The sequence below is a fragment of the Balaenoptera physalus genome (genome assembly GCF_965194825.1).
Source record: "Balaenoptera physalus genome assembly, chromosome: 1".
NCBI classification, from domain to species: Eukaryota; Metazoa; Chordata; class Mammalia; order Artiodactyla; family Balaenopteridae; genus Balaenoptera; species Balaenoptera physalus.
In genome coordinates this window covers 4,944,726-4,969,192 of record NC_138882.1, presented here as the reverse complement: position 1 = coordinate 4,969,192, position 24,467 = coordinate 4,944,726, and the positions used below count along the sequence as shown (strand labels likewise).

At 37.4% G+C, this 24,467-nt stretch overlaps 1 protein-coding gene across 1 annotated transcript; it reads right to left on the bottom strand.

Annotated features, from left to right (window-relative positions):
* Positions 1–2,628: 2,628 nt before the first annotated feature.
* ATP6V1G3 (ATPase H+ transporting V1 subunit G3) lies at positions 2,629–23,374 on the bottom strand. The gene is made up of 3 exons (XM_082425928.1): positions 23,231–23,374; positions 10,005–10,105; positions 2,629–2,842 (listed from the first exon to the last, which is right to left on the bottom strand). Exons 1-3 carry the CDS (start codon positions 23,310–23,312, stop codon positions 2,669–2,671), a joined length of 357 nt encoding a protein of 118 aa, XP_082282054.1. The 5' UTR covers positions 23,313–23,374; the 3' UTR covers positions 2,629–2,668.
* Positions 23,375–24,467: the final 1,093 nt, after the last annotated feature.

The window sequence follows — 24,467 nt, the reverse complement described above, 5'->3', positions numbered from 1 at the left end:
TCACCCAATCTTCATCCTTGTCTTCTGGCTTTGGGCGCTACTTTACTGCTGAGAAAACTCTTGTACTGATTTTAGTGTGTTTCCGTCGTGCTTAAGGCTTAAAAAATTATCCTATCTCCTCTGCAGGAATTTATTAACTTGGGTGTTCTGGACACTATATGAGCTTTTTACATGCAGAAAATTGACATCTTGATGGTTTTCATGCGGCAGGGTATTTAAGATATTTTTCATGAGATTAGATATTCAAGGCAAATCACAAGGCTGTGGTTTTCAAAATGATCTTTTCACATGATAACTTTTCAAACGTGCTGTTTTACTCATTGGTTTACATGTCTTGATCTGTAGGATAGAGTAATTGAATTCTCCAAATCTGTGTTGAGCTGGAAATCCTCCATGGCTACCCTCATTTTATGGAGGTAACTTTACTTGATGCCTTCACCTCCTTCTCCAATCTTCTCCTCCCCCTGAAAAAATGAGGGGCAGTGTCCTAGGAAAGGTTGATACCTTTCTGGTCATTAATTGGGGAATCAATTGTCTTTCTGGTAAATGGAGAAATCTTCCACATAAAACCAGTAAGCTAACCTGTTTGGTTTTCATGGCCCCCAAAGTTGGGAATACAAATGGAATTCAAATTTTCTTCTATTAACCTAATGTGAATGTACGGTTGAATATTTCTGAGATCTAAAACTATGGTAAAATTTTAACTTTGTCTGTTAAAAGGAAACAGTGATGCTAGTAATCTAAAACAATGATCAGTTAGAATCATTACAGTTTGTATTTGGAATTGATTATACAAATAATTTGGTAACAATGAAAATTTCCTAATTAAATTTTGTTTGCAGTGGAATTAAAATTGGTGTGCATATATTATTGGAAAATCAAAGTACCTAGGATTCTTAATGATATAAATGTAGAAACTTTTCAGAGAGGCAGCAGGGTCAGTACTGAAGCATGGGGACACTGGAGTCATATTTACATATTGAAGTCCCAAATTGTCAGTGTTTCTCAAGCAACTCTAGGCAAGTTTCCTAATCTCTGTTTCCCATTTTGTAAAATGGGGATGCTAATACTACCCACCACAATGGGATCAAGATAATTTATACATTGCACTTAAAGTACCTGGTACGTAACAAGAAATTAGCTGTGACTCTCTAGGCAACTGGGCTAATGGCACACTGTCTTAGCCCATTGGAGTTGGTAGGGAGGCTCCTGTAACAAAGTACCACACACTGCGTGGCTTATAAATAACAGGAATTTATTTTTCATAGTCCTAGAGGCTGGAAGTCTGAGATGAAGGTGCCAACGTGGTCAGGTTCTGATGCGGGCCCTCTTCCAGGCCACGGGCAGAGGGCTTATTGGATCCTAACATGGCAGAAAGATGGTGAGCGCCCTCTGGCCTCCTTCAATAGGGCACTAATGAGTCCCATTCACAAGGGTGCCACCCTCATGACTTAATTATCTCCCAAAGGCCCTACCTCCAAATGCCATGACATTGGGGGTTAGATTTCAGCCTATGGATTTTGGGGCAATACAAACATTCAGTTCATAATACATACTAACCTACTATTTCTCCTGGGAGGTTTTGTTGTGTTATTTTGTTTTTTTTGTTTGTTTGTTTTTGGTTTTTTTAGCCTAAACATGTATGCTAGCAACTTATTTAACTGTCATTTAATTTTTTTTAACATTTCTGCTAGAAAGAGAATATTTGGTTTGTTGAGGTTAGGCAGAGAGGATGGTTATATAACCCATTACTCTTTAAGTATCTAAGTATCTATGTATCTATCTATCTATCTATCATCTCTCTTTCTATCTATGAAGTTCCTATTCTTCTTTGAACTAGTGATAACATCTTACTGGTTTCCTCATTGATTATTGAATTAAATAAAATCCTTAACATATATTCATTTTATATCTGTATCAGAGTCATGATTATATCTCCCTTAACAATGATCTTTTAACAACTGCAACTAAGAACACATTTTCTTTTCTTTTCTTTTTTTAAATTTTATTTATTTATTTATTTATTTATTTATTTATTTATTTAATTTATGGCTGTGTTGGGTCTTCGTTTCTGTGCGAGGGCTCTCTCTAGTTGTGGCAAGCGGGGGCCACTCTTCATCGCGGTGCACGGGCCGCTCACTATCGCGGCCTCTCTTGTTGCGGGGCACAGGCTCCAGACGCGCAGGCTCAGTAATTGTGGCTCACGGGCCCAGTTGCTCCGCGGCATGTGGGATCTTCCCAGACCAGGGCTCGAACCCGTGTCCCCTGCATCAGCAGGCAGATTCTCAACCACTGCGCCACCAGGGAAGCCCCAAGAACACATTTTCTATACTGATAAAAAGGAGAGGAAATTAAAAAAAAAAACCTACACCCACTAAAAAATGGTCAAGTCCATGTTTTTTCTTCAAGTGTCAAAAAATATGTTGCCCTGCATTCCTGACTTACTCCGAGTTAAAAGACAAGGTCATAGCTATTACCAGGAAAGCTGTAACAACTTTTTTGTTGGTTTGCTTTTAAATTCAGTATTCATGTATGAATTATGTCACATTATAATCTGTAGATGTCTAGTAAATTTAAGATGTACAGTTCAAATCTCTTAATATAAACATGAAACCATAAGCAACCAGGGGGCATGCAGACGCCGTTTATTGAACAATGGGGTGCACATTTAGTTGGCGATCCTGTAGTTTGCATGGATTTCTGGTTTCACGTCACAGACGATGCTCAAAAGCTGGTTGATCACACTTTCCATGGACTTGTTGTAGCTTCCATTCAGTTCTTTTATCTTCTCTAGCGTTTGTGCTTCTATTTCTTCCAAGATATTACTCTGAGAGCCCATTATCTGCCAAAATAAAACAGACAATTTGCTACACTATACATCATATTAAAATTCAGTTGTTTTGTAAGAGTAGCATCGACATATTTACACTACTGAATGTAAAATAGCTAGCTAGTGGGAAGCAGCCGCATAGCACAGGGAGATCAGCTCGGTGCCTTGTGACCACCTAGAGGGGTGGGGTAGGGAGGGTGGGAGGGAGGCGCAAGAGGGAGGGGATATGGGGACATATGTATGCATATGGCTGATTCACTTTGTTGTACAATAGAAACTAACACAGTGTTGTGAAGCAATTATACTCCAATAAAGGTCTATTAAAAAATTTAATTGTTTTGTAAGTTAAATTCATTTTGGCTTGTTTGTCATTTACATCATGCATTATTTTTCCAGAATTTTTTCAGAGAATGGGTAAGATCACCAGTGCTATGAGTGGGATGGATACACTTTTCTAAAAGAATATTATCTGCAAAAAAAATTCAAACCTGAATCACTATGCTGTACACCTGAAACTATATTGTAAACAAACTACTAAAAAAAAAAGGAAGCTGACCACAACAGGTGACTTCTACTTCTAAATTGACCTTCGCACAATGCAAATTGAATGCAAGTTCACAATCATTATACCATGCTCAGAAATTTTTTCATGTATTGATATTTATAATAGTTTCCATTGAGTTCCTGTATCTTACCTATTGCTTACTTTCTGTATTAAAAGTCTGGAAAATAAAGTTGAAAGACATCATTAAACCCATTTTGCTGGTCTTTAAAGAGCAAATACCTGGTTTGTCAATTTTTAAAATACATTATCTGAACTCATTAAATCTGTTTATTTTTTTAAGAAAGATACAGCCACAGTATGCTCAATAAGATACTTTCACATGCACAGGTGTATCTTTTTTTAGGTATTAGATATAATCTTGAAAATTTTGGTATAAATTGGGATATACAGACATTTGCTCCCTAATTTTTATGGCTAGAGTTACAATTTTTTGATGGTGTGAAAGTGATACAAATTCAGTAGAAACTGTACTTTGAATTTTGATCTTTTCCTGGGCTAGTGATATTCTATACGATACTCTCTTGTGTTGCTGAGCAGTGGCGACCACAGCTCCCAGTGAGCCCAGCGATCTCAAGGGTCAACAACCCTTATACTCACAGCCATTCTGTACCCGAACAACCACTTGGTTTTTCACTTTCGGTACACTATTCAATCAATTACATGAGATATTCACTTTATTACAAGGTCAGCTGTGTTAGATGACTTTGCCTAACTGTACGTTAATGACAGTGTTCCAATCACATTTAAGGCAGGCTGGGCTAAGCTATGATATGGGTGGATTAGGTGTATTCAATGCATTTTCGACTTTGATAGTTTCAACCTACCATGGGTTTATCAGGAGGTAACCCCACCATAAGCTGAGGAAGATCTGTACTTGTCCATTTAGTTCCATTGTAATTTTAGACTCTGTTTAACTTATCTTTCTGATTGGTCTTTCATGGGCAGTGATTCCCAGTATTTCCCAGTACCTCCTCTATCTCTTAGCCTCTCTGTCAAGTAATGATATGACTGAAATATAATTTTACCAGGGGAGTTACCAATTTAAAGGGATTCTTCAGAGAAACCCTTTGTAAGGTTATCCTTTGCTAAAGCAAACAGACAACTCTTAATTTTATCTCTGTTGTAAACTCAGCCTTTCTTGAACAGGACATGGCGGAGGCAACACAGCTGGTTTTTGTTTGTTTGTTTTTCTCTTCCATGAGTGTTTATGGAAAGTATGCATTTAATTTAGTCCAAGAGACCTCACTAATGATTGATTTTTTACTTCAAGGTAAAGAAGGCTATTCTAAATTCTAGAATCCACATGATCTTTCTGGGTGCCAAACTTGAAATCAAATGCAATTGAGGTGATCAGATGCAAGTTCTTTTCTGTTTATAGTCCAGGCAATCGGGCCTTCCTAGTTCAAAGAAAATCATTTTGAGGTGATATAGCTTCTAAGACATCAAATAACTTTTATAAAACAACATTTTGATGAGTGAGTATACAAGAAGCACAGACATGTGGATGAAAATTCCCTTGCTACAAAGATATGAAAAATAGAAGAGAACTACTTACCAAAATAGTTCTACCAAAATAAAATTTTTCCTCTAAATCCAATATTGGATTTTTTTTTTTTTTGAGTTTGTTAGAGTCTACCAAACTCAAAAAAAAAAAAAAATTATGTTTCTAAATTCAATGTCTTAAGCGGTGAAAAATTTAAAAGACACACAGTTATGAAACTATTATCTACTTTTCTTTGGAGTAGTGTTAAAAATAGTTATTATTAGGCTAAGTTACTGCAACTGTCTTGAAGGACTTTGGAAAAGTTCATCTCAACCTTAGGCTCTTTATTTTTATTTTTTATTGGAGTGTATTTGCTTTACAATGTTGTGTTAGTGTCCACTGTACAACAAAATGAATCAGCTATATGTATACATATATGCCTTCCCTCTTAAACCTCCCTCCCACCACCCCCATCCCACCCATCTAGGTCATCACAGAGCCCCGGGCTGAGCTCCCTGTGCTATGCAGCAGCTTCCCACTAGCTATTTATTTTACACCTGGTAGTGTATATATGTCAATGCTACTCTCTCAACCTTAAGCTCTTTATTTTTTAAATGGGGATAACATCACCCATTTGATGGGATCATTTTAAAAAGTCATCCAGATTCATGAGTGCAAAGTGGTGCTGTCCAACAGAAATGTAATAGCCCCAAAGTGAGCCATGTAAGTAATTTTAAATTTTCTAGAGTTGTATTTAAAAAATTGGTAAAATTAACTTGAATAATATTTTTATTTAACCCAATATAATCATACTATTATTTTAATATACAGTGTAATATTATTGCCTTATTGTTTGTCATACTAAGTCTTTGTAATCTGGTATGTATTTTACATTTATAGAATGTCTTAATTTGGACTAGCTACATTTCAAGTGCTTGGTAGCTACATGAGAATTACCATCATTTTTGACAGTGCAGGTCTAGGGCAGCAGATGACAGCCACTAGTATTAGTTATATTCTTAAGGCGCTTTGTTAAGGCAACATGATAATTTTCTGAAGATATTTATTATGAAGACAGTGTTTAGCACAGAAGCTTAGCACTGAGCAAGTAATCAGTAAATGTTAGTAATGATTATTATGATTTCTCACTGTGTTGCTTGTACTTTAAAATTTGTATAATCCATCTTAAACTTTCAGAAACATTGGAATACCCTTGTCAATAACCCATACTCCTATGTCTCATCCTGCATAATTATATCACATTATTTCTGAGTTTATTTGATCTGCAATAATTTGAGTTTCTGCATTGTTTCCTAGATGGTACGATACCATGACTCACCATACACCACTTTAAATGGTCTTCCTTGGGAAGAATTGCATTTGTATCTGAAGACAGTGTTGCTTTAAGCCATGTAGGAGTTTAAATGAATGAATGTAAGCTCCACAAAGGGAGGGATAAGTGTCATCTCGTCCACTGATGAGTTATAACTGCCTCAAACATTGCCAGGCACATAGTAGATGCTCAATACATATTTGTTGAACAGAATAGAATGACCAGATCACCAGGTGTTACAGAGAACTTATTACCTGTTCTACTGCTCTTCTTGGCCAAAGCCTGCTGCTTGAATATTTGGGACACTGTATAAATTAGAAGTTGATAATTAAGTGACACGTAATGGTACATTTGGTCAAAGGGTACAATTTAAAGACTTCTCTATGTGTATTTTCAAACCTTCAGTGTTGAGACTGATGTGTATAGCTTTACAGCTTAATGACCAATGGTGTTGGTGAAATCTTTCAGCATTCAATAAGTTTCTTTTTAAGTTGTTTACATGTTCCAGTTTAAGGGCAATCAGAGGTTCAGATCCCACACACAGTTTTGCGTTCTCAATTTGTGGTTGCTTCAAGGAAACAAAAATGTTTTCATGATATGAATTTAGGAAGAAAGATTAAAGACAAAAATCTTCAATATGCCCAGGGCAACCATTTTCAGGTCTTTCGTTTAGATGAATGGTGCATCTAACTTTTACTTGCATTAACAGTAGATTTAATTTTTCCACTGTAGTAGTCCAGATTTCTTTTTATCTTCTTCGGTAGAAGATGTTATTTTGTAGGACTTTCCCAAAGTTCTACAGGATGGTTGCAGTAACTCCATCACTATAGTTTTGTCTTTTTGAGACTATCATATAAATGGAATCATACAGTATATACTTCGTATCCAATATAAATGGAATCATACAGTATATACTTCGTATCCAATATAAATGGAATCATACAGTATAAATGATGGCCTTCTCTCACTCAGCACAGCACCTTTTTTAGAGTCACCCAAGCTGTTGCATATATTTTTAGTTTGGTCTTTTTCATTGCTGAGTGGTATGAAATTCTAGCAAAGGATAAAGTGAAACAAGGAATAAGTAAATAAGCAAGGGATCAGAAAATCTTTGTTATAAAAATATTCGTTAATATACAGCCCATATTGGGATGCTCACTTCTATTGACAACTCAGGGGAGTTGGATAAACCCAGACATTAACAAGAGCTAAAAAGCAACCAAAAAAGTAGCATCAAGGAGCAACACCCACAGCAGGCAGAAAACTGGTTTCTTGGGTCTCCTCCCAGACCTCCCACATGCCCTGGGTTAACGATGATGCGCTTTAACTGGAATAGCGCTGTGTCTGACATATGGAGGTCATGCCAGGAAAGAAGATCTATGCTCATGGTTGACAATATGCTTGAGGTAGCAGAGGTCTAAACATGCTGACCTTTTTATGTAAGCTTTTGATCAACTAGCTGTAAGATTGGCTTAGAGCTCTAATTATGAGAGTAATGAGGAATTTTAATTATTCTCCGACGCAGAGAACAAATATCCTGAACCAGATTTACATTTTAGGAGATTCTTCTGGAGAAATAATACTTCAAGAGATTAAACCCAGCCACTTTCTAAAATGATAGTCAGTTTTGTAATTACTTAAAAATGCATATATTAGAAATATCCAACACAGGATCAAAAGAGCTGATTGGTGTGAAGAATGATTATTTTTTCAGGTCCTAATATGGCATGGCTATGACAGAACTCAATAGGAAAGATAAAGGCATGGAAGAGATGTTTAGTTATTCATTCTTACTGGATACTTATTGGATACTTACTGTGGAGCAGACTCCATACCAATGTCAAGGAAAGCAACAGAGAACAAAACAAAGAACCTGCATTTTGGTGTTTATAGTCCAGAAGGAAAGATAAACAATAAGCAAAATATGTAAATATATAATATATCCAGTAGTGATAAATGCTATGACTACAATGGGTACTTACTTTCTTTTTTTATGAGAGACACAGTTTTAGATAAGGTGATCAGGAAGAAGAGCTAGCAACTAAACAGAGCTCAAGGAGAGATGAATGTGTGTAAAAGAAGAAGATCCTTGGAATGGATAGAGCATATGCAAAGGCCCTGTGGCAGCAGCCTGTTTAGTTCTTCTGGGGAAAAACAGGGAGACATATGGCGAGAATAGAACAAGTAGGGACAAAAGTAGTAAAAAATGTTACAAATGACCAAAGTAGATATTGTTGTCTATTGCTGAAAAGTCTTCTGGTATTTCCTTATGGTTTCCTTTTCAATTAGCTGGCTTCATTCCATAAATCTTTCATGAAAATATAAAGCAATGCTGTTTCCTACCCTAATATTTAAAAAATATCTGCAGTTCAGAGTAAAAGGTTAAGTGCATGACATTTTCAGAGCTGACAGTTTAGAGAGATAGCCAAGGGCCAATCATAGAGGGCATATATGCATGTGTGGACTTGGGACTTTATGATTCCTTTTTACAAATATCGATAAGAAGAATTTATTTTTGCTGAGTGGTCCACTTTGTCCTAGAAATGGCTTTTTATTTTAAGAAACATCCCATTGGAAAAGTTTTTCCTACCGTGTAATCCAATTTACCTGATCCCACATGAGCTCTGCACCTACTGCCACTAAAGTCAAAGCTGTAAACAGAGAGATTTACAAACTGCTTGTAGTTCATCTTGCAATGTCAGGCTTCTGCACAGAGCTTTATTTGTATTTTTGCTGAGGCAAAAAGAAAATATATAAACTTTAGTTATGGCACATGGAATTTAAGCCATATTGCAATCAGCTCTGAAAAGTTCATGCGCTTATATATTTTTTTACTGTAAACTGCAGATATTTTTTAAGTGCTAGTGTAAGAAAAAGCATTTCTTTATATTTTCCTAAAAGATTTGTTGAATGAAGCCAGCCAGTTGAAAAGGAAATCATAAGGAAATACCAGAAGACTTTTCAGCAATAGATGACAACATCTACTTGGGTCATTCCTAAATCTTGAATCCACCAAAGGAAATTTGGCCTAACAAGTTCATTGTAGAACATTGTACAACACTTTTTATTGATTCTATTAGTAAACGTTAACAGACAACAGCAACAAAAATGTTCTCTGATGTTTCTTTCTTTCTAAAGTGTGTTAGTCAATAATCTGTTGTAGTTGTGGCTCGCGGGCTCTAGAGCGCAGGCTCAGTAGTTGTGGCACACAGGCTTAGTTGCTCCGCAGCATGTGGGATCTTCCCGGACCAGGGCTCCAACCGGTGCCCCCTGCATTGGCAGGCCACACTGAAGCCTGTGAGCCTAGAGCCCAAACTCCGCAACAAGAGACGCCACCTCAATGTGAAGCCTGCGCACTGCAGTGAAGAGTAGCCCCCGCTCGCCGCAACTAGAGAAAGCCCACGTGCAGCAACAAAGACCCAACACAGCCAAAAATAAATGAATAAATAAATAAATTAATTAAAAAAAATAATCTGTTGTAAGAATAATACTTTAACCAATTCCATCCACTTGTATGTTTGAGAATACGATTTTTAATCTACACTGTGTTAGACACTTTCTATGACAAATCAAAAAGCCTTGGAAGTGAACATGTAAAATCAGTACTTCTGTAATGTTTAAGATTTTGCTTGCTATTCAGCCTTGGTTGAACTATATTCGCTCGATCCAGTGTATTTTTCTCTCCTGGTAGTGTGCATGACACCTTATGAGGATTAATATCTTATCATTATTAATGAATATTCATACCTTATAGTCTATGCTGCAAAAAATCAGTGCTGACTTTCTTACTTACCTTAGCGTGTTTCTGTCGAAATTCCTGATCTCTCTGCATTCTGTACTGGTCAATTTCTGCCATTGCTTCCTCCTTGGCTTGACGCAAACGCTTGGCTTTTCCTGAAAATTAACAGTGGCATAGAAGGAGCGTTATTTCTTTTCAACCCGTCTGGAATTTCCAACTTGATTTTTAAAAATATGGGTGAGGCCTTACATTATTTTTTGATGCTTTTTTTTTTCTAGAATGACATCCTGCATTAAAAAATGATAGATATTGAAAAATTCCTGTTTTTTTCAATTGGATTCTTTAGAACATGGAAATGACAACGTTCTTTCACACCTCCATGTTTCAATAAAATATCTGCCCATTTACTCACAGCAGTACCAGCCAGAGAACAGATTTTAGCTGTCACTGAGTCAAAAAGACATTATTTGGTCAGATTTTCTGTCCTGATTTGCTGCCAGGAATCCTTCAGTCCATACCAACTGGATTCTATTTAATACTGGCAGATCTCCAAATGCACAAACATGCAGCTCAGACTCTATCAAACCAATTAACAATTTTTTAAAGCATTTTATTGGGTTTTTTCCTTGCCATTTGTTGACTCTAGAAAGTCTGATTAAGCCCCAGAGCACATCAAAGTAGATACTTTTTGTAGTAGCTTTCTCTGAGGGGGGACTTGAAAGTGATTGTAAAACCAAATGTTTTTAATGGTTAGGAGATTTAGTTAAGTAGCTCTCTTTTCTTTTATTAAGAGCAAAGGTGTAAGCCTTAAGCCAGCAGACAGCAATGCAGATGAAAGTTTCAGACAAACAAAGCTGTGGAGATCATTAGGTAAGCACATGACTTTTTTTGACAACCAGAGTAAGTTTGGGGGGTTATAGAGTAATAGTCATAGCTGCTAGGCACTCACCACCCACCACCTTCAGATATTAATGCTTTGTGATCATTAAAACTTTAAAGAAATTCTCAACTGTATTAAAATTAATTTGTCTTGGAATCTATCGTCTTTTTATTTTAGTTAAATGCCTTTATTCTTTTGCCCATGTAACATAGTTTCTTCTCTGATACGGTCTCAAGCTTTTGTTTTTAATTTTTGTCAAGGGTTTGTTATATAGTGTAGACTTTGAACGAAATAAGTGTATTTTCAGACATAGAAAACAAATTTATGGTTACCAAAGGGGAAAGGGGGTAAGAGGGATAAATTAGGAGTTTGAGATTAACATATACACAGTACTATATATAAACGTAAATTAGATAAAATAGATAACCAACGAGGACTATATAGCACAGGAAACTATATTGAATATTTTGTAATAAACTGTAAGAGAAAATAATCTGAAAAAGAATATATATTTATATTATATATACACAGATATATATATATATATATATATATACACAGATATATATAATATACACAGATATATATAATATACACAGATATATATAATATACACAGATATATATATATATATATATATAACAGAATCACTTTGCTGTACACCTGAAACTAACACAACATTGTAAATCAACTATACTTCAATAAAAATAAAAATAATGAATGAATAAATAAATAAATAAATGTGTTCTCATTAAATAGCATTAAAAAAATCTTAAATTTTTATCTATGTGTCAGTCTAGATACAGGCTTTTACATGGTTTCGTCTTTCTGTACCTTCGTTGTATTTGAGTGTAGATGGTGTCTAAATTTCTCTCCCTGCTGCGTATGAGTTGCTTTGCTAGTCACTGTATATAGATGGGATAAAGAGAGTCGCTGAGTTATAAATTGAGATGTGTCTCTTTGAATATGTATTACCCTTGAATGGGACTGAGCTGACCTCATTCAGAACAGAATCTGTCTACATTCTCTGTAAAATCCAAGGTCTCATATAAATTAATGGTCTTCTGATGCTTGAGGCTTAATGGAACATTCACAGCAATGCTTACCTTTTTCCTGCTTAATTAATGCTCCTTACCATTTTGCATATACAGATTTCTTTATTCTCTATAGTTCTAACCATTCTGTGGCAACCAAACACATGTTATCCGCAGAACAATTAGATATGTTGGCAAGGAAAGCTGTTGCTGGATCCCCAGCCCATTTTCTTATCACTGCTCATCATTCACATTAGGACAAAAATATATTTAAGATGTATTAACATTTTCTTAGTTATAATGGGTTGTAGGATACATAATGATGGGTTGTAGGATACGATGTTATCCAACCAACCACATAAAACATCTTGACTTTCCACCTTAATTGCAAATTATGTAAAATATACTGGTTTCAAAGTCACGACTCTAGCACATAAAAATAATAATAGAAAGAAGAAAATCTCCGTGTGCCCTGCCGCCGGGAAGAATCCAGTATTCCACTTAAGAGGCTGCATATTAGCTCCATCACTCAGTGACAAGCTCAGAGTGTGTCTGATCCCCTCCTCATGGCACCAGTCACCTGCTGGTTCTCATTCAATTAAAGAGGAGAGCCACAGGGAAGTCGCTGCTGGCATAGCAATTTTCTGGAAGGACTGGGCAGCTGCCGCCTGTGAGAGCTTGCATATGTTCCACCTGATTTCATCCAGGGCAAGAAACTAGAGCCTCATGCTGGCTGTCTCGCTGGAGGTGAAGCAAAATGCATGCATCAAATCCACTTGTATTAACCTCTAGCTGGCTTCTCTGCCTGTGCGGGAGATTTCCACATTTTAAAATTACACCTCTTTCGGAAAGACAAATGCCATTTGATATCGCTTATATGCGGAATCTAAAAAAAATGATGCAAATGAACTTACTTACAAAACAGAAACACAGTCTTAGAGAATGAACTTATGGTTACCAGGGGCAATGTGTTGGGGTGTCGAGGGATAGATTGGGAGTTTGGGATTGGCATGTACACGCTGTTATATTTTAAATAGATAACCAACAAGGACCTACTGTATAGCACAAGACACTCTGCTCAGTACTCTGTAATAACCTAAATGGGAAAAGAATTTGAAAAAGAATGGATACTTTATGGGTATAACTGAATCACTTTATACCTGTAACTAACACATCACTGTTAACCAACTATGGTCCAATATAAAGTAAAAATTAAAAGAAATAACAGCATAAAAAAAATTACACCTCTTTCTTCTTAAGCATTAAAAACATGGCTGCTGTGAACCAAAAGGGGTTCATTTTCTTATTTCTCAACACTTTCTCTATCAAACACAAGGGCGACCCTATGGGACAGTCCAGATTTTAAATACAACAGTCAAATTTTTGTCCCAAATTTCCTCCAAGATTACACAGGCTTATTAGGCTGAATGTTCTAATTTTTGTTTTAGAGAATGTGGTGATCTCACGCGTCACGATTTTAAATATTGCTAAAGCAGGTGCTTCAGGGTGGTGCAGGAAAGGATGGTTTTCATTTATTCATCCATTATTCATTCAATATTTATTGAACATGTACTACTTATTATGCACGGGGCTAGAAACAGAAAAATATATGATATGGTCCTTGCTTCTAGCTGAGGTACATATGGTGTATTTTTGTTTTCTTGGCTGCAATGCGAGGCATGCAGGATCTTAGTTCCTTAACCAATCAGGGATCCAACCCACACCCCTTGCATTGGGAGCACAGAGTCTTAACCATTGGACAACCAGGGAAGTCCCAATATGGTGTATTTTGGAAACATGTACATGCTGCTTCAACATCCAAGAGGAAAATTAGAAAATGCATAAAACTGTGAAGGATACACAAAATCAACTGTGAAAGCAATGAAACAGAAATCTTGGTTCTATTTGTTTTGTGACAGTTAAAAATGACAACATTTATGGAAACTTCTACTATGAAAATTCTAGAGCCTGTGCTTCCCCTTCATCCCAAGAGTCATGTTGCATCTTCTGGTAACAGAGGAAGTGAAAAATATAAACAAATAGACCCACACATGTAGAGTAAGGGGCTCAGAAAATGCTGCTAGGGGAGGTCAGGGAAGACTTCTGAGGAGGAAACATTAAGCTGAATAGACTTATTAGCCAGGACAGAAATGGGAATGAATTGTCTACTTTTGAGATTAGAAAAAATACAAAACAATCTTTTCTGAGATATTTTTGGGAAAACTGGACTACCAGGGAATTCCCTTATTTTTTAAAATTTATTTTATTGAAGTATAGTTGATTTACAATGTTGTGTTAATTTCTGCTGTAGAGCAAAATGACTCAGTTATACATATAGATACATTCCTTTTTTCATATTCTTTTTCGTTATGGTTTATCACAGGATACTGAATACAGTTCCCTGTGCTTTACAGTAGGACCTTGTGGTTTATCCATCCTCTATATAATAGTTTGCATCTGCTAATCCCAAACTCCAAATCCATCCTTCCCCCACCCCTCCTCCCCCTTGGCAACCACAAGTCTGGTCTCCATCTGTGAAGTCACTCATTTTTAGACATTTGGTTTGTCACACAGAAATGTCCTACATTCAACAAGCCATTATTGGGATCTATTCCATAGGATGTTTTGTGGGAGGAAAAGCAGGAGAGAAAGATGTTTGGATTGATTTTTAGGTGATTTGTGGGGAAAGGATTAAGAAATTGGGCAGGTTACACCTGAACTCTATGTGGGGACAGAGGGCAAGGCTCACAGCTGCATCCTGCCTGGCTTCTTGGCTAGAAGAGGCCAAGGGACTGAGTGTCCCAAGACGCTGATGAGTCCTTGAGACACTCTGTTGGTTGTACGGCTAAACTGGTTCTGGAACTCGTTCTGGTGGGAAGACAAGATGACATTGATCATTTCAGAAGGAAATCAGAATGATACAGTAGGCCCTGATACAATAAGATGTTAGAAGCTTTGTAAACTTGAGCCACTTTATTTAGAGTTTCTGAACCTGAGTATTCTCATCTATAAAACAGATTTAAGAATCTACTGCAAAGAGTATTTGGAAGGATTTTAAAAATTGTATATGACGTGATTGTAAGAATATGCAACAATTTCTAATCATTGTTAGGAAAACAGATTCCAATTCCTGGGGACCTTTTGCTAAGAAGGAAGGCAGCGAGTAAAGCATGAGCTGGAGGAAAGGTCCCTAGGATGCCATCAAAAGAGAAGCCTCTGTAGGCTTCCCTGAGGACACCTACGTGGGGATATCCAGAGGGCAGCTGGACAGACATCTTTGGAATTCAGGAGAAAGGTCTAAAATGGAGACAGAGATTTGCTTGTTAGTCATCTGAGTTTGTGCGTGTACTAGTCCTAACAGCGGGTTTACACTGAAATCAACACCAGGGGATGGGGTGGGGGGCGTGTATGGAATGAGAAGAGAAGAGGGCTAAGGTCTCAACTTAGGGATCGCCAGCATTGGGGGATGAGGAAAGGAAGAGGAGCCTCAAGAGGGTCTGAGAGTAGCCGTCGGAGAAGTAGGGGAAACCAAGAGAGAGGACAGAGCAGTGCAAGGAGGAGGTGGCCGACACATGTTCCACGGAGTGGAAATAAGAGACATTTAACCAACCAATACTCCTGTCTATCTACCATGTCCCCCACTCTTCTAGGTCTGTGGGTACAGCAGTGAGAACCCCACACAGACAAAATTTCTGCTTTCGTGGAGCTCTGGATGTGAGAGGGGGAAGCAGAGATAGGAAACAGGCAGTAAGGATACGACCCGGCAGGGGTGATGAGCGCTGTGCTGACGAATCAAGGCGCCTAGGGGACAGAGAGACGGCAGTGGGCGCTGACACAGATAGCGCAAGCCTTTCAGAGGACGGGATACATGAGCAGAGACTTCAAGGAATGAGACAACTAGCCATGCAAATGCCTGAAAGGGAAGAGCATTCCAGGCAGAGGGAAGAGCAGAGGCAAAGACCCTGAGGGGGAAGGGTATTTGACCGGTTCAAGGAACAGTAAAAGCATCCGCCTGGCTGGGTCACAGGTCAAAGAGAGCAGAACGGTTGAATGTTAGGAAATGATATCAGAGAGGCAGCAGTGGGACCAGGTCACAGAGACCTCATGGGGTTGATAAAGACTTGGATCCCTGAGGTGCTAAAGCCATGAAGGGTTTTTAGCCACAATGTGGCGTTATACTACTTCTGATTTAAAAGGATTTCTTGGGACTTCCCTGGTGGTCCAGTGGTTAAGACTCTAAGCTTCCAATGCAGGGGGCACAGGTTCGATCCCTGGTCAGGGAACTAAGATCTCACATGCTGTGCACAGTGACCAGAAAAGAAAAAAGAAAAAAAAAAAAAATACAAGAAAGGATTTCTTTGGCTAGTGTGGTGAAAATAGATTGTAAGGGCTAGGGAGAAACAGGAAGATCGATTTGAAATCTACTGCAATAGGTTAGACAAATGTTAATGATGATTAGAAATAGTAAAGCAGCAGTGGAATTGACAAGAAGTTCTATATACTTTGAAGACAGAGTTGATGGATAAACAGGAGAGACAGATGAGTCAATGCTAGCTCCATCATTTTATTTTGAGGCAGAGTCAAGAGAGCAGTTTAATTGAGATGCCCATTAAACATCTAGTGGTGATGGGGAGAAGGCTGATGTTTATATAAATCTGGAGATCAGGGAAGCAAGTCGGGCTGGAAATATTAAGTTTGGGAATCATCCGCCTGGAGCCAGGATTTAAAGTCATGGAATTAGATGTAATCACTTAGGAAGTATCTGTGGATACAGAAGAGAGCAAGTCCCACCTGGGGCCCCAACCGTAGAGATTGGGAAGATGACAGAAAACCAAGCGTGAGAGCAGGGCTGCATAGTCTAGTGAGGGAAGAGTTTCAGAGATGAAAGAGGAATTCAGTTGGGATTGACATAGTTAATTAATTGGATTTAGCAACTTTGCTGGTCTTGACAAGGGGGGCTTTGGCAGAGTTGGAGGGACAAAAGTCTGATTAGAGTGGGTTCAGGAGAAAATGGAGTTTAAAAAAATGTAGACATGGGGAATACAGGCAACTTCTTTCAGACGTTTTCACTAACAGAAACAGACTAAGAAGGTGAGGACTCAGGACAGCCAAGTGAATCTGACAATTAGAGGATGTTGGATTGTGTCCTTCAAAATATGTTTACATCTGGTACCTGCAAATGTGACCTTACTTGGAAAGAAGGTCTTCGCAGATGCAATCAAGTTAAAATGAGGTCATGCTGGATTGAGATGGGCCCTACATATGATGACTTGTGTCCTTCTAAGGGGAGGCAGATCTGGAGACAGAAGCATAGGGGCCCAGAGCAGACACACAGGGAAGAAGGCCACGTGATTACAGAGGCAGAGATTAGAAGGATGCAGCTCCAAGCCAAGGATTGCCGGCAATCAGCAGAAGTTAGGAGAGAGGCACAGGACACATTCTCCCTGAGGGTCTCCAGGAGGAAGCGACCCCGCCAGCACCTTGTGTCTGGACTTCTGGCCACCAGAACTGGAGGTTAATACATTTCTGATGTTGTAAGCCACGCTGTGTGTGGTGATTGGTTACAGTAGCCCTAGGAAGATAATATAGTGGCTTAGAGAATCAGAGAAACAATGTTAGCTGAGCTTTGGAAACCAAGTCAGATACTTGAGTGTGGTACAAAGAGTAGGTATACAAATGAAAAAAAAATAGGCACAAACAGAGCAGAGGTCACCTTGAGTTGGTATAAACACAAAGTGCACTTGAGGAATGCTTGGAGATTTCTATCTGTTGCTAATAACATTTTTATTCTGCTCTACCACGTAGAAGAAAAAAAGAAAAAAGCTTTCTTGGCTTTGGGGGGTTGTTAATATTATGATATAACCAACCTGGTTTGAAGAATGCTTTTATTTGGCTCACCTACTACAAACATTGGAAAAAGTGAAGTCACCAAGGAAACAAAGAAGCTCCTCTCTTCTGGTGCATACCCTCATCTCTCCTTTCATTACTCTACCTCCTTGTAATTACTTTGTTTTTTCTTTTACTTGTTCTTTCCTTGTTAAAAAAAAAAAAAAAAAAAAATATATATATATATATATATATATATATATATATATATATATCTCATAAGTAGTTTTGTGTAGATCCTGGACTGAATATAACCAAATGTTATTAAGAGATGAAAATGTTGTGTGGTTATTATTTTAACATGACCCACTCAAAGAAATGAAAGTCCAATATACCTACAAATACCCCATTAGTCTGTGGACTATAAAGAAAAAGGAAGAATTTACAAGCCTACAAAACATACAAAACAGGGCCATGAATTTTTACTGTAACAATTTTTATTTTATTAGTTCAGTAGAAGTCGTATCTTCATGAATCAGAACACACACTTGCATAGTGAAAATTGATGAAATCAAGGTGCTTGTTTAAATAAACTTGGAATATCTGTATACTGGGAAACAAATAAACAATTTAAAATGTTGATTCACAAAAATATTGTTGGTAGGCCTCCTAGAGATCCAAACAAATCTGCATTATTGTATTCACTGATGTGTTATCTAAGGAAGAAGTAGAAATATTTAAATTATTTATTTTGCACTAAAGTATAATTCAATGGGGACTTCATCAAAGATGCTGACGAGGTCAGGGGAACTCAGTTGAACTCAGAATCCTTGTTATTAAGTATCGGAAGAATACTCATAGCTAGTTCTCGTGCAGCCCCTTCTGGGTACCAAGGGGTGTTTTAAGTCCTTTATAAGCATTCGCTCAGTTGATTATGACATCAACTCCATGAGGTACATACTGTTCCTCCAATTTGAGGCTAAGGGGGCCAAAGCATCAGGATCCTAAGAGACGACCTGCCCAGTGCCACCCAGCCAGTTGGAGGCTCAGCCCACATTGCCTGGTTGCAACCCCTGCGGGTGTGTCCCTTTCCAAGATTGCAGTGGTATACGTGAAATAAATACTGCTCTCATAAAAGGTCATAACTTAAAGTAAAAAATCATATTCCAAAGAAACACAAGTCCTTATTCCTCCTGTTGATAATGGTACCTTGAATTTCTATTCTAATTCTGATCAAAGATGCAGTTCAATTCCCCAAACCTGGGCTCCAGGATAGGTCCCAGTTCTGTTGCAAAAATGTATTTAGTTTGTCTTCGGCCAACACACCCACTTTGATGCTTTGATTGATGAACAACTTTTAGGCAAAAGGTATTAACTTCAAGTAAGATTATTTAAAATAGTGTCAACCTACTGTGATTCCATCTAAATTCAACCAAACAGTGTCTCAAATAAAAATTTAGGTGAGGGTCTTAACTAATAAATACAATGGAATCCATAATTGGTGAATAGAGGCAAATATCTGAGTTCTTCAAATAAAAATTTAGGTAAGGATCTTAACTAATAAATACAATGGAATCCATAATCAGTGAATAGAGGTAAATATCTAGAAGCAGACCCAGTCTCCCCCATTATAAGAAAAATTGACCCAGAAGTTGCAGCAGTTGTAAAAAAGAATGAAATTAGACTGTGTATTCTATTCTTCTATTTCATTCTTCTATTGTTATTACTTATAGTAATATGCAATATGTATAGTATAAGTTAAAAACAACAATAACTATTTAGTTTGTACTCTACTGCCTTAGGCATTATTTTCTGATCGTTAAAAAAATTTGGCCATATATGTATTAAATATTTATATAAAATATAATATTTATATTTAATATTATAAACATAATATATAATATAAATATTATATATAATATTTTATTCTTATATATTTTTATATGTTAAGAAATATAAAAGATATTTATATATTTTAGAAAAGAAAAAACTGAAACTCAGAGATGCTCAATAACTTGTACAAAGAAACATAAGAAAAAGCCAATGTTTTTTCTATTTTGTTACCTCACTTTTTAAGTCTGTTCACTCACCCCCATCCCCACACTCCCCCTCCCACAAAACAAAACAAAAAGACTCATCTGTCTCAGCAGCTGGTAAGTGGGGACCTGTGATCCTTATACACGGGGCCTCCAACCCCTAATCTGTACCCCTTTAGGCAAAACCTTTATTTTTTTAACATTTATTTATACCATCTACTGGATTATGTAACAGCTTCACCGGGATCTGAGGCAGCCTCCTTAATGGAATAAATCAATATTTTTGCAACATAATATTAAACATTTCCACCTTATTAATCTTATATTTTTCTAAAAGGATTAACATGTAAATTGCTGTTTTTTTCTCTCTCTCTCCCTCCCTCTCTTTCTCCCTTTTAAAATGAATATTCCCAAGTCTCTTTCTAGCAGAGACTCTATGTGTAAGTTTCTGAGGGACTTTCAAATAACTGGATTTAAGAAAGAGATGGTGATTCTAGACCTTCTACAATGGTGTTCACTATTGTGATCTGTTGGTTCTCATTCTGAATCTCTATTCTGCCTTCGTATGTCAGATTTTCAAATAAATCTCTTTATGGAAAAAAATAAAGTGAAACATATGGGTTTATAAAAATGATGGTTATCTGTACTTCTCATGTCATTTACATTTATGTCACTGGGGAATTCTTTAAGGAAAGGTCTAGGTCTACTCATCAGCATATGTATTAGAGTGGCTTGGAAATGGTGGGTGCCCGATAAGTACTTACTGAATTAAATAAATGAATGAAATAAAACATAGTGAAATATGAGAGAAGCTACAAAATACCAGGTAGCAAAGGTATTATTTTATTTTGCCTTAGCATGCTTAAGAAGTAAGTATGATGCCCAATTATAGCTGGGCAAGAAAACAGCTTCTATCCAGTGAAAATGGTTCTCAAAGCTCTTTGAGGCAGAGGAGAGACATTCTCTGTAAAATTGAGTGCAGAGGTTGTTGGTTGAAATAACATTTGGAAACATATTTTCCAAAATGTTTTTAAGGTCTGGGTATTTACTATTACTGATTGATATTTGCTTGAATATTGAAGAACAAAGACGAAGAAAAAAAAAAGTACACAAGTACTTTAAGTGACCGGCAAACAAAATGAACATTTTGTATACAAATAATACAGTATGGATTTTCTAGTACTGACTTCTGAGGAAAGATTGCCCAAGGACAGCATACGTACTTGAGGAAAGGAAAAGAAGTTTGGCTTTTATCTTTATTATGAAATCTGAGCTTGGATTGTTCTGACTGGTTCCCACTTTCAAACAACTTGTATGATTCACAGTACTTCTCTAATGATGTTGAAAAAGGAGAGGTAGTTGGTAAAAATCATTTGGATCCTATAATAATATTGATTCTTTTTTTTTCTTTTTTTGGTTTCTCATTTGTTGTTTACTTATTTTTTTATTGAAGTATAGTTGATTTACAATGCTGTGTTAATTTCTGCTGTATAAGCAAAGTGATTCAGTTATACATACATATATATATATATATATATATATATATATATATATATATATACAAACATTCTTTTTTAAAATATTCTTTTCCATTATGGTTTATTATAGGATACTGAATATAGTTCTCTGTGCTGTATAGTAGGACCTTGCTGTTTATTGATAACATCAATTCTGTATGTGCTTTATCATTGTTTCATTTCTTCCATAATGGAAAACAAAGATAACATAATGATCACATCTTAAAATAAGTTGGTCTTCTGTTCTGGATATTTTAAATGTGGTAAAGAAATCTGAATAAAAAATAAGGGAGTTTTCTACACTGTTTCAGCTGGCAGGTCCTGGGCTGCTTTGTTTCCTGTACAAGTACTCTGCATTCATACCATTTTGCCATCCTTGGCATGGTAGAAATGGAGAAGTAGGTAAAGTTTTCTTTTTCATTATCTTTCGCCGTCCTGTTCTCTTCTAGTTCCCCCACATGGGGTCTTTTTCTTTTTTGTTTTTGGTGCCCACCTTGCTGAGTGTTCAGGAAATCAATTTATCTTAAGAAAGGAAAATGATTTTGCCTGCGGTAGAAAACCCCAGGGGACAGAGCAGTGCCTCAGCCCGACTTCCTCTCTCACATTGTAATGTCCTGTGCCTGCATTTCATGCAATACACTGAAACTAGCTTCTGCCAGTATCACCCTATTCCTGTCACTCCATGCATCCAACGACTTACATAAGCAACGATTTTAAGACATGATCCCTATCTCGCAGAGCTTTGAATCTAATTGCAGAGACAGGGCATGTGATCAGGGAAAAGATAAACGACATACCTTGCTATAGATTAAGTCATCATGTGATATGAAATGGGACAGTGGGAAAAACAGAGGTCTTGGCCCAGGGAACCTGAATTTGGGTTGCAGATCTGCGATCTTAGTTTATTCATTATAAAAATCATGTACGTTTTGTACCATGCAGTTGTTAAGATCGCGGCTGGGTAATCAGACCCCATCCAAATCCAGTCTCTACCATTTACCCTCTGTGAGACCTTGGGAAAGGGGCATAATTTCTCTAAGCATCACTTTCCCCTTTTTGCAAAATAGATTTGTGTGAGGGGTAAATAAGATAAGCTTTGAGCATGGTGCTTGGATGATATTTTCTATTTTTAAAAAATATTATGGCAAATTATGGACTTTCAGTTTCTACATACGTGAAATGGAAATAATAGTAATACCTAATTCATATGGTTGTTGTTGTGAGTATCAAGGAGAACAGGAAGGGGGTTGAGGTTTATTGAGAACATCTTACCTGTTAAGTCAGTAGATGCAGGGCTAAATAGCAAGAATATTAGAAAATGAGAATAAAATGGAAATATTTTTAAAGATTAGAAATTAAAAGCTATCCAGAGAGGGAGGAGAGTGAGACATTAACTGTTATGATCACAATTTTACAGAAACAGAAACCAATGCTTACAGAGGTTAAGTCACTTGCTTAAGTTCACTCCCTAGTAAGAAGATTCAATCTGGAAGTTGTCTATCTCTCTCTTTTTTTTTTTTTCTTGGCCACACTGCACGGCTTGTGGGATCTTAGTTCCCCAGCCAGGGATTGAACCCAGCCCTGGCAGTGAAAGCACCAGGTCCTAACCACTGGACAGCCAGGGAATTCCCAGTGGTCTGTCTCTGAACCATGTCACAATATTGAGACACTGAGGCTGGGCAATGTGAAGGAACTTGCAGAGGCAAAGCTTGAGCTTGTGTCTCCATAACTTCAATGTCCATTATCATTTCACTTAGCAGGTGGCCTGTCCAAAAGATCTGAGCTGGCAAAATCCATCCCCACTACAGTGATGGGGGACAGACAACTGGGTAGTTTCTATGAACTGGCCAAGGTCTCCCAGGGAGTGTGGTGGAACCAGGATTTAACCAGAGCCTGCCTGCCCCTGAGATCCGTGCTCATCCTACTGCGCCCCCCTCGTCCCTTTTTGTGACAAAACCCTCACAAATCAGAGAAAATGGAGACTTACTCTTCTTAGCTTCCTCGAGCTTGTCCTTGGCCCTTTTCTCTGCCTGGAGGAGCTGGTGGATCCCCTGAGACTGGCTGGTCATGGCGGCGGCTCCAAGTCAGGCGGCTTCTGTGACTCTGGGAAGTGATGGATCTATTTATCCTTAGATAAATCACCGCATAGCTCAAATTGTTGTGTCAACAGTGAGTTCTAAGCACAGCTGTGGGTTCCAAGATGGCCTGAGTGAGTAGGATAGCTGGGCTCCAAGGAGAGCCCAAGGGTGGAATCCAGAAGAACAAGTTAAGTCAAGGAAGTTGAGAACTTATTTCTGCCAACTTTAGCTCTTTTCTATGAAAGGGGTGTTGCATCTACTTACAAAGAGCGAGTAAGAGGTCTTTAGGGAGATCAGCGTCCCTGTCCTTCCTAGGAATACTGACTTATTTACTGATTTTTTCTTTCAAGTTACAACATCTTTCTTTGTTCTTTGTCCTGGTGGTTCTAGTTTCAGGTCTTTATTTGTTTCTAGTGATTCAATTATCTCCTCAGGACAAATTTATTAACATTTTGGGGAGGAAAGGGGATTTCCTGGGTTTATGATAGACATCTATTCTGTTCTCTCCCTAGGCCTCAGGTGATAGGAAAGAAAAGGATTCTTTGGGGCTTTGTGTTGTTCTGTAGCAGTGCTGTTTGCTAGAGTTCGATCTTAGTACAGTGACTAAATCAGCATTAAGGGAAATATTACTGAAGCTTTTGAGTTTAAATTAAAATCATCTAAACATGCATTTTATGTTAATTGCTTTGTGCTTGCATTGGGGGTTGTCCTAAGACAGTCCGATAAAATCCATCATATTTGATTTGATTCAGTCCACTAGTGATTGGACAAATTGGAACGTTCATCACAGTAGAGGATCATTCACACGTATCTAAGAGTTTTATTTGAAATGAAAAGTTAATCTTTTGACATATGGCCAAGGCTTTATAATCAGCAGAGTGGAGTGTCATGTACTACTGCTTTCATAAACTACACCTCTGTTGCCTCATCTGTAAATACCAGGTGCAATTTCTTTCAATAGATGAATGAATTTAAAGATAAGTAGAATACATTCTGAGAGCTAAAGCTTTTAAGATTTTAGTTTCCTCCTAACAGTTTAAAAATATCTCATCGTCCATACCTGTATCAAAGCACCAGGTGTACACCATGTGTACAAATCTTTCCAAAAAAAAAAAAAAAAGGTCTTTTTCACAAGGGCACCTTTCT